The sequence below is a fragment of the Lolium rigidum genome, chromosome 7, assembly GCF_022539505.1.
Source record: "Lolium rigidum isolate FL_2022 chromosome 7, APGP_CSIRO_Lrig_0.1, whole genome shotgun sequence".
NCBI lineage: Eukaryota > Viridiplantae > Streptophyta > Magnoliopsida > Poales > Poaceae > Lolium > Lolium rigidum.
Window position 1 is genome coordinate 66029129 of NC_061514.1, and position 17927 is coordinate 66047055.

General features: G+C 47.0%; 2 protein-coding genes across 2 annotated transcripts; one reads left to right on the forward strand and one right to left on the reverse strand.

Moving 5' to 3' along the window:
• Positions 1-10006: 10006 nt before the first annotated feature.
• On the forward strand, positions 10007-14252 carry LOC124674503 (probable pectin methyltransferase QUA3). The gene is given in 8 exon segments (XM_047210548.1): positions 10007-10502; positions 11216-11419; positions 11502-11712; positions 11786-11848; positions 11851-12046; positions 12164-12535; positions 13233-13328; positions 13729-14252. Coding segments are annotated over 8 exon segments (1725 nt in total). The 5' UTR covers positions 10007-10142; the 3' UTR covers positions 13952-14252.
• Positions 14253-14483: 231 nt separating this feature from the next.
• LOC124674504 (RHOMBOID-like protein 2) lies at positions 14484-16369 on the reverse strand. The gene is made up of 5 exons (XM_047210549.1): positions 15832-16369; positions 15557-15720; positions 15252-15415; positions 14915-15156; positions 14484-14808 (listed from the first exon to the last, which is right to left on the reverse strand). Exons 1-5 carry the CDS (start codon positions 16158-16160, stop codon positions 14697-14699), a joined length of 1011 nt encoding a protein of 336 aa, XP_047066505.1. The 5' UTR covers positions 16161-16369; the 3' UTR covers positions 14484-14696.
• Between the last annotated feature and the right edge of the window lie 1558 nt (positions 16370-17927).

Genomic DNA, 17927 nt, shown 5'->3' on the forward strand with positions numbered 1-17927 from the left:
CGGGCGCGACACTGTGGATCACGGCTGCAGGAGCACATGGCGACGGCCGGAGCGCGATGTGGGAGACGAATCTACCGGATGGATGGATCACGGGCGGCAGTCTGCAGAGTCCATGCCGACGGCGAGACACTGCAGGCGCGCGGCGCCATGCATGCAGCACAACCGTCCTCGCCCCGTCGTCTCGTCTCGTCTTCTTCCTCCGCTGATCGGCGCGCGCGGACAAGCCCCGTTGCTTCTATTCATCTTGTGCCGCATCCGGCGGACGTGCCAGGCCGACATGTGCAGCCATGCGGTGCCGCAGATGCTCGGAGGAAAAACTCGCAAAATGCTGCGATCGGCGACGCACGTACGTACGTGGTGCTAGCTTGTCCCGTGGCCACACGCCAAGAAGGGATAGTCACAACTTGCTGTATACAGGTCTTCTATCTCCATCCATGTGTCGGAGTTGCCGCCCTCGCGCGCGTACGTGCATGCGGGGTGGCTCGGCGCGTTCTCGAGAAGGGGCTTGTAGTTATCCGTGTTCTTTGATTGTGATTGATTTGCCTTAGAGCATCTCCACTCGTCTCCCCACAGAGCCCCCACGGCCACTTTTTTCATCCGGACGGCGAAAAACGTCCAGTCAGGCCCCCGGTTACTCGTTTTGGTCCGGATTTGAGCCTATTTTCGTCCGGACTCCCCATGCCATCCTCGGTTTCCCGGGGGTCTCCCGGGGACTCCGGATGAAGCTAAACCAACCGCCCACGCCCGCGTGTCTCCTCTTTCGTCCGGATTCCCCGAGCTATTCTCTTTTTCCCCGAGAAACACCGTTTGGGGAGCACACGACTGGAAAACTACTCCTCCCCACGCCAAATCTTCCTCCAATCCGGACGAAAATTTCGCCGGATTTGGACGTGGAGAGCGCCAACGAGTGGGGATGCTCTTACCTTAACTAACACGAGCATGGGTGCATCCATTTGCCAGATACTACGAGCTACAGTAGCGGGTTTTACTTCGATTTTTATGCTCACCGCGCGCTGTCGAACGATCCCACGAATACAGTTGCCTTACTACGAGTATGTTGTACTGTGCTTTTTTTTACCGGTAGAGTTGACATTGACAGTGTGCCCCAGTGTGAACTGCCGTCGTAGAATCATTCCCACGAAATACAGTTGGCATCGCACCTGGCGTATGGTACATACTACTAGTACGCAAAAAAAAAAAAGTACAGTAATTGATTGTACAGGAGTCCGGCCGGGGCCTGGTCGATCCGGTGGCGCCGGCCGGCCGGGCGTGGGAGAACGCTGGCCAGCAGATCAACCTGAAACATCCCGGGACAGCCACGGCCAGATCCGAAATCGCCACGAGGAAGCAAGCAAGCAACGATCCTGTCTGTACGTATGTACGTCGTCGGCGCGGCGTGCGTACACACACGAAAAGGTGGACAAGACCAAGCGATGAAAAGATTCGAGAATCAAAGACGCCTGGGGCTGCACGTAGACGCGACGTGCCATGAGATGCAGCACCTGCTCGTACGTCACATGATCGATCTCTAGGGCTTGGGTGCCTAGGCGGTGCGACGGGATGACGCCGGCGCTTTGACTAGGGCGGGATGATGCGACGGCACACCTAAAGGCTATCAATCCATCTACTGGACACGCGCTGCAGCCTGCAGGGCAGGGGAATGGAATCCCGTGGCCTCAAACTGCATAGCCGTGGCCCCCGCTTCCTCTGTAGTTGTACACTTGTACTGCTACTCTCACTGTTTACGATCATCTCGCCTTCAGTTTTAGTTAAAATCAAACAAATTGTATAATTTAGCCAAAATTAAAATAAAAAAATATGATTATTCTGAATAACAAATGCATATAATTTAAAGGTATACTTTATACCGTAAAATCTATATTGTAGGTGCTGATATTTTTGTCTAAATATCTTATCTAATTTTACAAAAGTTTAGCTATGATTCAACCCAGAACCCCGACCTAACCGTGAACCAGAGGGAGTACATGTTCACGAAATCCTATTAGACATGATTTGAACGGAAAATTGTATGCTCTGGCCGGCATTTTACACAAGGAAAATGGTTGTATCCAGCTAGCGGATTCGTCGTGCACGGCCTCCGGGTCGAGTGTGCGCCACGTGTTCCTCTCATGCATGAGAAACATTACCGGACATCTCTCCTATATTGACGCCACCGAGCAGGAATCCAAGCACCACGCCAGCACCACTAACCTCTACTCCGACCAGCTTGTTGGCCCCGCATCGCCAACCTGCCACCGTCCCTCTCTCCCTCCCCTCCCACCACCTACCTACGCCGCTGCCGTTGATCCACATCTCGATTAGCTTCCACAAGGTGACATGCTGATGGCGAGAGAAGTAGGGTACATGGTCACATTGTCCATCGGCGATGCTCCCACGGGCGGTCCGCACTGCTCCCACGGGCGTTCCGCGCTGCTCACATAGTCCGTGGTGGTGCTTCAGCGGTCGACCCAAAATGCATCCATCTTCTCATGGTGGCGTTGTTGCGGGGGATGCTGCAAATAGGGGGCGGCACAACTACTGGAGGTGTGCGGTGGTCTGTGGCGAAGGACGGAAATAATACGACGTAGGGTGGCAAATTCTTAGAAAAATAGTAACCCCGTTCCTAAATATAAGCCATATAGTTTTTAGCACGAAAATTAAAGAATGCATATTTAGGAAAAAAAATACACCATGTTGGGCTAGGATTAACCCTAGCCAATTGTCGTGAGCTAATAGAGGACTTCTCATAAGATAGGTAAACCTAATCAAATCCCTAAAAATATTGTCCATACAAGTGGGGCAACACAATAAAGCTTATATTCTGAAATTTTCTCAAAAAATTATATAACTTATATCTAAAAACGGAGGGAGTATTTGTTTATAAGTAGAAACTACCAACATACCAAATTATCATCTCAATGTTTTTTTAATCCTCTATAATTATATCGACCAAGACTTCTTAATACCCCTCAATCTATGCGTAACTCGGTCTTGATGATCTTTGTCCTAGGAAATACATTTTAGTTCTTATCAATGCCACCGGTAAAAGCAAATCTAATTCAATGAGCTGATAATGTCATCGGAGGAAACATGATATGCCTTTCAAATATCAAGAAATCTTTAAAGCCACCAATTTTCCTTGTATGAATAACAAATAGTTTAATGTTATCTTGTATATAGTAAGGTTCATGGTAAATCTCTGCAAGTTAAGGAATTTTATTCACATTCAATCTAGAAAATAAGTCTATATTTTTGATACCTAGTTTATTTTTCAGTTCAAAATCATTTCTACCTAGTGTTAAATAAAACAAGTATAATTTTTGCATGCGGAATCCATTTTTGGTGTATAACCACTTAAATTGTTTAGAATAAAACGTGCATCTAAATGCATTGACTAAAAATTAAGGTAGGGCATTGCTCAAAGAGGAGCTTCGCCCCTGGCGGTGTTGCTACGTGAGGCCTTCAGTGTTGCTGCAAGGGCGGATCACGGAGCTAGGGGAGCAGGTGGCGAAGATACTGGCGGGACACATGCTGCAGGATGCGGAATGGAATCGGTGGTTTCGTATTCGATAGCCAGCCGTGACTCATGATGCCTACTAGTGCATCGTGAATGTTAGAGCATCTCCAGTCGCGTCCCCCAAACCGTCCCCCAAAGCGATTTGGGGCGCGCCGGACAAAAAAAGCGTTCCAGCCGCGTCCCCCAAAGCCCTTTTTTGTCCAGCGCGCCCCTATATGGTGTCCGGCGCCCCGAGCCCGTCCCCGTCCCACAGGGGACGCACCGGGGACGCCGGACACAACGAAAAGCGAGGCGGGGAGTGGCGGGGCCGACCCGTTAGCGGCACAATTAATTTAAACCTAACCGTCGCCTACCTCGCGACGGAAGTTATTGGCGCGCAGCGCGCGGTGCGGTTCCCGCGAGAGGGCGCAGCGGACGCGTCCCGTCGCGCCTAGCTCTGCGTGCCGGCGTTAATGAGCGCCACCGCTCCTCCGCCTCCCTCCGGCCTATAAAGGGGCGTCTCTCATCGTCCCTCTCACACGAAACCCTAGCGCCTCTCTCCCAAACCCTAGCCGCCACCATCTCTCAACAAGACTCGACGCTATGTCCGGTAGAGGCGGAGGCCGACCTCGCGGCCGCGGCCGTGGTCGTGGTCGTGGTCGTGGCCGCGGCACAGCTGAACGCTCGCCGTCGCCTCCCACGCCGTCGTCTTCATCGTCGGAGATGGACGTGGAGCCGGACGTCCTGCTCGAGTTCGTCCACGTCCTCAAGGGCGACCCGCGCGGCATCCTGAAAGAACATCTCTTGCATTATGTTTTGTGTGTTTGATGTCAATATATGTGATACACTAATGTTTGATTAAGTGGTACAGGGATTACATAGTTTCATATTTGCGTGTGTTGGATTTGGTCGGTCTGTCAAAAGTTAACAGGAAAAGTATGGCCGGGCCGGATAATCCGGGCCGGATATTCTTGAAATATCCGGCCCCTGATTTTGGCTAAGTCTTCGAGGGAAAGCAGCGCAGTAGGGGGGCCGGACATTTGCCCGGATAATGTCCCGGTATTGTACCAGGGCCGGATTATCCGGGCCGGATATTTTGGAAATATCCGCCCCCCCCCCCCCAAATTTGGCTAAGGACTGGAAGAAAAGCTTCTCTGGCATAGGGCCGGACTTTTGGCCGGATAATGTCACGGTTTTGCCCCAAAGGCCGGATTATCCGGGGGGGGGCGGATTATCCGGCCCTTACTTAGGCCGGATTATCCGGCCCCCCGGAAGCAGCAACGGCTCATTTTTGAGAGGGGGTATAAATACCCCCCTTCTTCTACCTTGGTTGTTTGCTCAATCATTATACAAGAAATCTGCCAAGCCACCTCCATTAGAGCCACCTCAAGAAAGTCAAGATTTGCAAGATCTCCTTCCTCCCCCAACCAAAGCTCTTGATCTTTGGGGATTCGAAGGAGAAGACACCGATCTACATCCTCACCGAAGCGTTCTTCATTTCCCCTCTCTTGTTTGAGGGATCTCATGCTAGTGTTCCTATTTGGTTCCCTAGTTGATTTGTTGTTGATGTGTTGTTGTTGATTGTTGTATTGTTACGGATTTGGGAGCCTCCAATTTGGTTGTGGATGTGTGCCCCAAGAACTTTGTAAAGGCCCGGTTTCCGCCTCGAGGAAATCCCTTAGTGGAAGTGGGCTAGGCCTTCGTGGCGTTGCTCACGGGAGATCCGAGTGAAGCCTTCGTGGCTGTTGGTTTGGCTTGCGTAGCAACCACACTCCTCCAAACGTAGACGTACCTTCTTGCAAAGGAAGGGAACTACGGGAATCATCTCCGTGTCATCGCGTGCTACACTCTCGGTTACCTCTATCCCACTCTATCTACTATTGCGTAGCTATACCTTGCTTAGTTGATATCCTTGTCATATAGGTAAATTCACTTAGTTGCATATCTAGAGAATTTACCTTTCGTGTCAAGCCTAATTTGAAAAAGAACTAAAAATTGGTTAGCACCTATTCACCCCCCCTCTAGGTGCGGCATACGATCCTTTCACATCCAGAGGCTGCCGGACTCCTTCGCCGAGTACGTCGGCGGCGTACGCCCGCGCACGATGCATCTGCGGGAGCATTCGTGCGACTACTGCCGGTGGATCGTCAAGGCGATCTACGACGCGCGCGGCAAGATGTACCTTAACATCGGCTGGGAGAAGTTCGCGCGCCACCACAGCCTCGAAGCCGGCTTCATCCTCGTGTTCTCCTACTTCGGCAACAGGGACATGCGCGTCAAGGTCTTCGACGAGAGGCGCTGCCTCCGGGACTACCACGTCGACGGGGACGACGACAGCGACCGACGAGGAGGACGACCGAATGAGTGTTGTTTCTTCGCGGCGAATACGTGCACGGAGGTTTCGCTCGTTCGCCTCATCGGTAGAACCAACAAGGGCACCATCCTCCCGCTGGATTTTCCGAGTTTAGGTGATCAGGTGTGCCCTCGAGTGTTCTTTCTTAGCAGCGAACACACGAAACCTTCGATGCACGGCCTAGTTAGGTTTAGTTTCTTTGCAATATTTTATATTTGTGTCCACCATGGTTCAAACTATGTATTAGTTTGTGGAAAACCATGTTCCAAACTGTGTTTTCGTGTAAACCACGTTCCAAATTATGTATTAGTTTGTGGAAATTGAAATAAAAATGCCGGAAAAATTATTTTAAATGTTTGGGGGCGGCGTTTGGGGGACGCGGCTGGGGAGCGATGTCCCCCAAACGCGGCACGAACGAAACACGTCCCCCAAACGCTCGATCCGGCGCGGTTTGGGGGACGGTTTGGGGGACGCGACTGGAGATGCTCTTACTTTGTTATTTAATAAGATGCACATGTTACTTGGGATGTTAGTTTATCTTGTGATGAAAATATACTTCCAATCTCAAGACACTCCCGTAATCCCGTTGAGAGACTCACAGTATCACGTGAAGGCCGCACCTGGACCGACGACAACAAGGTCCACTCGTTCACACTGTGTCCTTGGACTCAGCCGGTCGGAGGAACATGGCTAGGTACGCTACAGTGAAGCAGATGTGCAGCGTCGTGTCACACAAGTCAAAGCAGGAGATCCGCTTGCGCAGGGATGTTTCGCGGAAATGGTTGACCGCGGTCCACCTTGGCCGACGCAATGTGGGTGCACGTGCAATGCCGTCCTTCGTCTTCACAATGGTCTTTTTCCTCACTATCTCTCTCTGGTAGGTATGCCAATCAGGCAATGGTATCGTGCCTTCTTTTTAGCGAAAAGAGAAAAAAATGAACGGAAAATGGCACGCGTTGACAGATTTTTTGTTGTCGCTGAAAATCGTGACTGACGGAGAGAAGCACAAGTGAATGGTAAGGTAAGCCCGTGATGAACTAGCCCACATTGGGCTCATAGGCTTTCTTAGAAGTTGGCCTCCAAAAAGAACTTCGGAACTCAGGAACCGCATGGGCCGGATCTGGCCCTATACACGGCTACCATTCTCATTCTGACCTGTGTAAAGAAGGAAAAGGCCTCGTCACTGGAAGCCGTAGAGCAAGTCGAAATGCCAGTTCGAAAGAGGGACGTAGTACCCCTAAAAAAAAGAGCGACGAAGTTGAATCCAAGATAGAATTAGGTTTTTCTCAACAAAAAAACAGAGATAGTTAGTTAGTGGAATTTAGGATCATGAGTCCGCGATAAATTGCCGGTCCCAAAATCCGTAATTGCATTTCCCAAAAAAATTAGAATAATTTTGTTGCATATAAAGGATGCATGCATGTATGTGCGTGCGTGCCTTTTTTCATGCTTAAATTCAAATGTATGTAGCTTAAATAAAAAATGACAAGTTTTAAATAAATAGTCTGAAGGAAACTCTCTCCTCCCCAAAGTTATGTAACTTGAGGATCAGATAACTATATAACTTAGTAGCAATGGTACGGAAATCGGTAATCGTTAACTGCTCGGTCGGTTTGGGAGTAGCGATTAATCGAAATTCGGACGATTAACTGATTTAATCGGTCGGCTATTAATCGGTGTAATCTACACAAATTAGCACGTACAAAACAATTTATATAAGAAAAATAATAGTATATGAGCCTCTATATGTCTGGTCCTACTTCTATAGAGCCTAAAATCCCAGAAAAACAAGTATGCTTCTCCTCCGTGACCTAATCTTCAAGGCCACGAGCGAATTAGGATCCACTAGTCGAAGCTGCGTTTCTTTCTTCCACTTCTTATCCTCTCACCTCTGAAGTTTATCTTCTCCCACCACCTACCTAGCTAGGGCACGACCCCTCTTACACCTCAACCACCTAACCTATGAAGGCGCCCTTGAGCTCCTGCACGAGCTACTCAAGGTGGTCGAGCTCCTGTATCTAGGAAACTGAGAGTAACTGGTCTGGGAGGGCAAGGAACTAGTTGGCGACGAGCTATTGGAGGCTGCAATCAAGCGGGAGCTTTACAAAACCTACTTTATTAGGAGGGGTAGCGCGTGTACTAGCTATATGCATTGAAAAGTTTATAACCTTTTTTTACCAAGTGCAGTAGTTAATCGGGAACATATCTAGTAATCGGACTTTCAGTACAATTAATCGGGCTAAAGGATTAACACAAGAGATTAATGGTAATCGACACGGTCAGGCCCCTAGTAGCGATTAATCGGCCTAGTAATCGCTGAATCGGCCTAGTTTTTTAACAATGCTTAGTAGCGAAGTAAGTTCAATCGAGTTCAGAAGCACCCATGTTCTGAAAATTCGCTTTAAATCCAAGAAGCATTCTGGTACCTGTAGTTTTAGGTTCATATGAGTGCTCTTCATCGTTCCTGTTTATCTGTTTCTTTTGGTGGATACATTTGTGCTAACATTCATTTTATCCTAAAAATAAAATGTTCACAATGTTTTCTTAGAAATGAATGTTCATATAAAAAAAGGTGTCTCCATGCTTTACAAAACCTGACTATGGCACCAATGAAGCACAAACTGTTTTAACAAGTAGCCACTGATACTATCGAGCGGGCCGAATCCGCAACGCAAATTGGACAAGCTTGTTCCTTAGATCTGTTTTACTAATGTTCGAGAATCAATCTTGTTGCTGCGAAAGTGTTCCAAAATTACAGTGAAACTCGAGCAAAGCTGCATTCAAACCATGTAGCAACTTAACAACTAGGTGTGTTTTGCCTAGCAACCGCACGGATAGCAGCTATTAAAGCATTAGATGAACGATTCTCTACTCTCCAACCTGGAGATGCAGTTTTAGGTGCGCACTGCTACACCAACCCTCCCACGACGATAGGCGACCGCCCCTATTCCTCCATTTGCCAGCTCCGTTGGTGTGGGAGTGCAGCTGGCCCCGATCTACATGGTGGAGGTCTAGTTTTTCCTGCAAGCTTTGCAGATTTTAGTACGCTACAGAACGATACTTCCTTAGTGTTATCGATGTCGCCCATATGGCAAATAATATGTCCTCAAGTATCTTCATCTGGCTCTTTTGCGTAGATTCATGTTGGCCTATTTGGACGGTGAGGTTAGGGTTTGTCGATGTGGTGGCGACGATGGATCGCTTTTGCAATTCGATCCTCCAACCTCCCCTCCGGTGTGGATTGTGAGTTTTGGTTTTAGATGTCAAGATCTTGGATATGTGGCCGTTTGCAACGGCTTCGATGGTTTCTTATCCATGACTATGGTCCTGCATGATCATGACATTGATGACTTTCCATATGGGCATCGCCATGGGACTTGTGAGTTTTTGTTTTCTTGTTTTTTTAGTTTGGTAGCTTGTATTTGTGGATCTAATGGAGGCAACGGTTTCGACAATTTCTTCTCCAAGGCTCTGGTTTGGCTGGCCAGAATCCTTTTTTCTGCTATATTGTGTGCAGTTAGAGTGTATAGCAACCCAACTCTAGGTGAAAATCAGCATGGCTCATACAATGGCATCGGGTTAATTTCATCTAAGTTCGTTAGTTTTTTAGAGCACATGATCTTGGATTGGTGGGTCTTACAAGTTACAACTTGGATTGGTGGGTCTTACAACTACAACAACTTCGACTATTTCTTCTCGACAACACTTGTCTTGTAGGACCATGCCTTTTTATGGCTTCCTATCTATGATAACAACTATTGTCTGGCTCAATCGACGGAGAGGCGGCGGCGCCGTGCCATTGGCCCGTGTAGGAGGAAAGAAGATGACCACCACCTAAACTTCGATGTATATTTTGTTTTTCATGGAAGTTGTACTCTAGGTTTGATCAATTATACTCTCTTCATTTTATATCAGTTGTAGCTGATCTAGTATGAAATAAGTAAGCACCGCGCCTCCAATTCATCTTAATTGGCTCAATTTTATCTTGATACAATTATATCAAGTTGTACTTGTTGACTAGATACCTCTGTATCTAGATAAATTTTAGTTAGTTAATTTGAATTGGAGAAAGTATTTTTTTTAAGGAAAGAACATTTCGTTTATTTTTTACTAAACAGAATTCCACTCATCACACAGATCTCACACGGCCGCCCTTCGTCACGCAAAGGCACCGAAACGAGCACGCCAATACGCGAAGCTCAAGCCCGAAATAAAGCTCCGAATCTAAACCCACCTTTCTCCATGGCCTGATCCCATCGCTCGATCGAACCCACGCGGCCTCGCCGCCTCCCGATGGGCCTCCTCAGCTCCCTGCGGCCGCATCGCCGGGGCGCCGCCCTCTCCGGCGGCGGGCAGTGGCAGTGGTCCTTCCTCGACGCCGTCTGGGCGGTCTTCCTCGTGGCCGTCGTCGTCTTCCTGGCGCTCGTCTTCACGCCGCGCCGTCCCGCCCTCTCCGGCGCGGTGCCGCCGTGCGCCGCCTCGGAGGTGGACCTCCTCCCCTGCGAGGACCCGCGCCGGAGCTCCCGCCTCAGCCGCGAGATGAACTACTACCGCGAGCGCCACTGCCCCGCGCGCGGAGAGGCCCCCGCCTGCCTCGTACCGCCGCCGCAAGGCTACCGCGTGCCCGTGCCCTGGCCCGAGAGCCTCCACAAGGTTCGTGCTCTCCGCACTGCCTGTTCCACTAAAAAACAACCCCTGATTAGGTGTGTTCAGACTGCTGTTGTAGGACTTGGTTGCTTGTCTTTTGGGAGGCAAAATGCGAGTAGTTTGAATCTGAGAACTGTGCAGATGCAGATCAGTTTGGGTTTAAGTTTTAAGGTGGGTACGGTGTGTAGGATAATAGCGTAGACAGTGTTATGTATCCATAGTGTCGTCATGGCTTGTGTGTTGCTTCGATTTGTTATGTAGCTGTAGCATGGAGCTAGCTAATTATTAGGTTTTTGCATCTCAGGCTCTGAGTGGTTAATATGTGCATGACTTTCTGATTCAATGCATGTTCAAAATAATGCAGTTATACAGCAAAAGTTACTGGATGATTTCTAGACCTCTAGAATGCTAGATTGGTTCTGGATTTGTCAAGTACTGGCTAGGATGATTTTTCATGGATACGATTTTTCGGATTAGGAGGTGAAATACACACCCTCATTTTAGCTGTAACAGTTTTAGTGCTAGTGCGGAAGAGAATATTAAGCAAGCGACTCCGCTAGCATGACCAGGGACTTCAAAATTCAGGGATGCACATTTGGACTGCAAATTGTAGTTTAGATATCGCGTCTTGGTTTACTATGTGTGCATTAACAGGATTTAGATTAGTTATATTCTTGCTCTGCTGGAACTTACTGCTGTATTTATTGTCCTTCATGCAGATATGGCATGATAACATGCCTTATGGTAAGATTGCCGAAAGAAAAGGTCATCAAGGGTGGATGAAGCAGGAAGGCTCATACTTTATTTTTCCTGGTGGCGGAACTATGTTTCCTGATGGAGCTGAACAATACATTGAAAAGCTTGCCCAGTATGTTCCACTCAAAAGTGGCCTCCTGAGGACAGGCCTTGATATGGGTTGTGGGGTAATAGTTTAATCTCTAAGATGAAACTGTCTATGTATTGTTTTCCAAGTAAATTGGCTACAGTTGTCTTTTCTCTTTGCAGGTTGCTAGCTTTGGTGGGTTTCTGCTCAAAGAGAATATCATGACACTTTCCTTCGCCCCAAGAGATTCACATAAGTCTCAAATACAATTTGCGTTGGAAAGAGGAATTCCTGCATTTCTTTTGATGTTGGGCACACGCCGTCTTCCATTTCCAGCACAGTCCTTTGATTTTGTTCATTGCTCCCGATGTTTGATTCCTTTTACTGCCTACAGTAAGTAGTGATTTTCTTCTGCATTCGACATGCACATCTTCCCTCCCTCTACCTGACATGTACAAACTGGCAGATGGCAGTTATTTGATTGAAGTTGACCGTCTACTTAGACCAGGAGGATACCTGATTATATCCGGACCCCTGTGCAGTGGAAGAAGCAAGAGAAGGAATGGAGTGAACTTCAAGCAATGACACAGTCTTTATGTTACAAGTTGGTTACTGTAGATGGTAACACTGCCATTTGGAAGAAACCTAACCAGGCTTCATGTCTTCCTAACCAAAATGAATTTGGCCTTGATTTGTGTAGTACTGATGATGATCCAGATGAAGCATGGTAATAAAAAAATTATCGGTTTTTCCTTTCCTTGAAAATTTTGTTTCTAGCTCCCAATACCCAGAAAGTGTTTTGTGTATTTTTATTTGTTTGATTATAGGGTTTAACCATGTGCAGGTACTTTAAACTGAAGAAATGTATTACTAAAGTTTCTCTTGCGGAAGAAATAGCTGTCGGTTCCATTGATAAGTGGCCAGATAGGTTGTCTAAACCTTCTGCTAGGACCTCCCTGATGGATGGCGGAGCAAGCTTGTTTGAAGCAGATACTCAGAAGTGGGTCAAAAGAGTATCATATTACAAGACATCGCTTGGTGTGAAGCTTGGGACTGCACACATACGCAATGTCATGGACATGAGTGCATTCTTTGGAGGATTGGCGGCTGCTGTAGCATCCGATGATGTGTGGGTTATGAACGTTGTTCCTGGTCAAAAACCGTTGACACTTGGAGTAATATATGACAGGGGCCTCATTGGAGTTTATCATGACTGGTAAGTGTAAAATACTTAATTTGTTTACCTTGTACAAATTACAGAAATATTGAATGACTTGCTGCTCATGTGCTTCTTTTTCGTTTGGTTGATTGTTGACCACATCACTGAGTTCCACATTACAAATTAGATACCATGTTCATCTTACTTTTCTGCTGCTTGCTTGTGGTAATTTTGCAAACGCTAGAAAATTATTTTTGGGTTCTTCATCCACCTTTTGCAATTTACTACATATTTTGAACCCATCAAGCTTGCATATGGTGTAAGGAATTGCTTGGGCCTGCTATAGCATTCACAGTGATCTAATTATCTGGGTATTGTTGATATATAATTATATATTGGATATTTACCTCTTCTAGTAGATGTCAAACATTAGATGGCTGCTGGACAAAAAACAATATCTGGGTATTGTTGATATATAATTATATATTGGATATTTACCTCTTCTAGTAGATGTCAAACATTAGATGGCTGCTGGACAAAAAACAATATTTGGCTTTTATGTTGGTGCTTTGTGCAAGATCTGTTCGCTTACCACCCATAACATGCTCGTATTATTTGTCTGACCAACTATCAAGTTTTTATGTGGTAACCATTTCACCTACTAAGTCAATAGATTGAGAAATGTACACGAATAGACTATTAAGCGATGTTCTTGTTGTTCTGATATGTGGTTAATGTATGCCTTTGTTTCCAGGTGTGAGCCTTTCTCAACATATCCTCGTACCTATGATCTTATTCATGCTGATGGAATCAATTCTTTGATAAGCGACCCAAAGTCTGGAAAGAGCAGGTAGACCAACTATAAACTTGACATGATCTAGTATTGTTAACTTGTCCTAGTTTTCTGTGCCTTCACAGTAGTATCAGTTCCTGAAACACTCAGCATAATTTCAGCGCAAACCAAGTAGCATCATACGGAAATTATCAGTCCATTTATGGCAATTTTGGAACAGGAATATAAAAATAAGAAATATGCAGGATCAGTCAGTCATAGCTTATTGAATCTATAACAAACCGCAATGATTACTCAGAACTGGTGTTACCTGGTAATTGTATATGTGTAGCACATAACTGATACAATATACAAGTTATGTGATCAAGCTTTACATTTATTTGATGGGATAAGCACCATCTACTATATGGGTGGTAAGAACTAAAAGAGCTAATGATTCCATCTCTACTTCTGTCAGATGTGACCTGTTTGATGTCATGTTGGAGATGGACCGCATACTGCGCCCAGAAGGAACTGCTGTTATACGGGACTCCCCAGATATGATCGACAGGGCTGTACAGGTAGCTCAGTCGATTCGGTGGACTACCCAGGTGCATGATAGTGAGCCTGAATCAGGTAGTACTGAAAAAATACTTGTAGCTACGAAAACATTTTGGAAGCTACCATTAACATCAGGATAGTTTAGTTGTATCCACGCTTACAACTTCTCTTCTCCTCCCCTTTAGATTCCCCTAATTTTGAGTGCTTCGGGGAATGGGGTGGATGGATTAACACCTATCAGGTTAATACAGGAAATAGCTTTATTTTCTACAACATTGTTTGTTCTTTAGTAATGAATTAGGTACTTAGGTGTGGTGTGATTCTTTCAATGTATTTTGTGGCTCTCCCCTCTTCCGTTTGGCATGAAATTTCGGATTGATATTCTTTAGAGGTTGACTGTCCCTTGTGAAAATTGTGTATGGTATGTTCAGTTTGTGGTTACTGCATCCATGTTTGATGTTGCGACCTCATTCGAGTTGCATAGGATATGACTTAAATCTTGACACAACTTGGATGGCAATGATAACATTCATGTTCAAGCATGATCAGTTTTAGTCTGAACATTCCGCGATGCATACTGATCGCACCAAATGCATTCCGCGATGCAAACTTGATCCGTTCTTCAAGCATGATCAGTTTTAGTCTGAACATTGCAAAATGCAACTGAATATGTGAAATCAAAGAATAAACGTTTGCCACAAATAAAGCAGAGTGTGCACAGAGCTTTAACATGTACAATCGGAGTTACTATATTCAACGCCTCTTGGAACAAAGAATGCAGATGGGGGCAAAAGTTCTATACAACCAAAAGTATAAACTGAAGCAATTATCTTGATGGCCAGCATGTTCTCTGCACAGCTGTGGGAGGCCATTCATCTCTTCTTTTTAGTTGTCACACTTCCAGCTCGATGTAGGAACGCAGCTAAGGTAGTGGCACCAGCTGCAATGGTCGTTGCCGTTCACTCCCCGGAACACCATCAGCAATCCAACAGCAAACCTGTGTAACATGCATTGGCTTCAGATTAGTTACCAGACAAACCGCGCACTGCCTTCTGTTAGAATTTGAATAAGGTGGTACAATATTATCTTGAAAAATTGCTTACGCTGCAATCGTTAGGATGACGGCGAGAACAAGGAGAACGATCTGACAAGCGGTGTACTTTGACTTGGTTTTGGCGCCAAAGGGTTGCGACGACCATCCGAACCGGGGCTGAATGAGCAGCACGAACCCCAGGAGGAAGCCGGTGACGAACCCCCCGATGTGCGCGAAGTTGTCGACGTGGGGGAGTATCCCTATCGCGAGGTTGATGGCGGCGATGATGAGCAGGTTCGCCATGGCCGCAATCTGCCACGGTGCGTTCGGCGTCAGGACATTGCATGTTAAGGTGAATTATTACTGAAGCAAATACTTCAGGAGAGCAAGGGGGTATGGGACGGTACCCTGTTGGAGTAGATGGTCCAGTTGGTGATGAGCTCCGACAGCATCGCTCCGAGGAGCCCGAAGAGCGCGCCGGAGGCGCCGACGGAGACACCATTCCTGATGAAAAGAACCGATAGGACGCTTCCGCCGACGCCCGAGATGAGGTAGACCAGACCGACCTTCCCTGCAGGACAAGAGGAAGGCGGCAGAACCGAGTCAAAAACAAAACAAAAGAGCGTGCGCGTGCGCACGCCATGCGTGACCTTGTCGGTCTAGACGGAGTCGTCGGTGACGGTGAGGTTGACGTGGGTTTTTGGGGGCTTACAGAATCCAAACTGCTGCTCGAGGCGGACGCCGACGAAGATGAGGCTGATCATGTTGGCGCCGAGGTGGATGAGGCCGGCGTGCAGCCAGGTGCTCGTCTCCAGCCGCCACGCCTGGTTCCCGTGCACCACCTTGTACCGGTCAAGCCCGCCGTACTTCTCCAGCCTGTATGCACAGCAGTACAGCACCATGATTCCGCCGCCGGTTTAGAGTTTACAAACCATTGGAATTATAAACGAACCAAACAATTGGTAGCCGGAGATCGGTCGCGCTTACGTGGTGGCGGAGGGGCCGACGAGGGGGTTCTCCTTGAGCGGCTGGAAGGAGAAGCGGCGGAGGACGCTGCGGCCGATGCAGTCGGCGCCGTTGCGCGGGCAGTCGTTGTAGTACATCACCACGATGAACATGGCCACGTTCGCCAGCACCACCAGCGGCACCAGCCACGTGTGGTGCCGCCGCTCGTGCTGCTCCGCGTGGTCGTAGTAGAACGGCGACACCGGCGCGTGCTGCCCCTCGACGTTGTACCTCCCCGGCGGCGGCTTGATCCCCGTCGTCGGCGCCGCCGCCCTGGCCTGGCCGCCGCCCTCCACGTCGGCGTTCGACATGGTCTCCGGTGACCAACGGTGGCTGGTCTGTTCGGTCGTGCGTTGGTTGGATTCCTAAGGAGGAGATGGACGTGGAGACGACGACCAGAGAGACCTGGTGGTGTTGAGCCTGTCCTGTCCTCTATGGAGGTTTAAATTCTGAGGGCTTCTGATTTACGTGTTTCTTGGTTTAACGTTTCTTTAAATATATATTTGAGCGCCTATTATTGTTCTCTGGTTGTTGGGTGGAAGGGACTAGGAGTTGGCGGGAAGTTCTTTATGCAAGATTGGAAGCTTTGTGGGTTCAGGGAGTTGATCAGTTGATGGGGCGCAATTAGAAGTTGACCCGCTGGCTCACTTGATGGTACGGTCTAGCTGTATTTAGGGCCTTAGGGGGTACTCTGGCCTGTTCAATTACCTTAAACTAGGTCACTAAAAGTGAAATACTTTTACGAAGGCATCAACCAAAAGTTTCTTTACGATCAACCCACTGGAAGCTTGCTAGTGATGGTGATGTCTTCTTGCAGTATTATCCAATGTGCACGGTAGGACTACGGCCTTAGCTTTGGGGTATTCTGGCCGGTTCTTCATCTTAGCTTAAAGCCTTAAACAGATGGGTCAATAAAGGTGAAATACTTGTAGGAAGGGATCAACTGACCAATTCTTTAGAATCAACCAGCTGAAATCTTACTAGTGATAGTGATGTCCTCGTAAAATTTTCCACAAGAAAGGGTTGTCATTTTCATACAAAAAACGGGTTTCTCATTGATATTTTGTATAGGATGTTCAATCTCTTTCATCTTGATGATTTTTAACGCGTTTTCTTGGATCGTAGTAACTAGCTCAATATACATTTCAGTGCTAGTTGGTCTCAGCTTATTTCAGAAATGGTTTCAAGCATGCTTAATCTAGGCTTTCGTGCTAGCTTAACTCTGTCAGCTTTAAATTGTCAACCAAAAAGAAAACGAAAATTCTGTCAGGTTTAGCTCAAGTTGGAGTAGTTTCCATCCACCTTACGTGCGTGTGCACACAGTGCTCTTTGCTTGATAACTACTGCAGTAATACTTTTCTGGCTATCGCTGTTTACATCGTCACGCCTGAAAGATATGGATGGCCATTGGCCAGTGCGATGTGAGGGCCGAGTTAGTTCAACATTGCTATTACAAGGAAGCACTCCACGCGTTTCTGCCATACTTCCAGTTCGTTGCTTGTGAACCGCGTCCTCTTGTTATATGTGGTTAAGCTTTGAGATATTGCCAATTTTTGGAGGGGTTGAGTCCGATGTTGATGCACGCCCAATAAACTGGGTCCTTGTTTTGACAAGCTTTCTTCTTCCTTCAACATTGAGCAAAACTCTTCCTTCAAACTATCAATTTTGCTAATTAGAAGTGTCAATCAGTTCTGTTTCTGCCGCACTGTCATAGCTGCCAGATGTTGATTGTCTGCATTAGGCCGTTGCTTGATTACAGTAGACTCGATATAGAAATTGCAGCATAATGGGATCCCACTCATCGTCTTCTCATTAAGACGACTGCAAAAGCGTCTTTCGGTCTTTCTAAATTCTACATTCTAGCTGGATTTACATTTCAGGGAAAATACTATTTTGTATACCGAACTGTAGTGGTGACTTGATCCTACTTGAATCCTGAACTATGAAATCGTGCATGAAACATAGATGATCATATATACGATGTTCTTCATTTTATCATAGCATTCTCCAACTTGTGAATTATTTCAGATTTTCTAGAACCAGGGAACATAAAAACCACTCTGCAACCTTGAACTAAT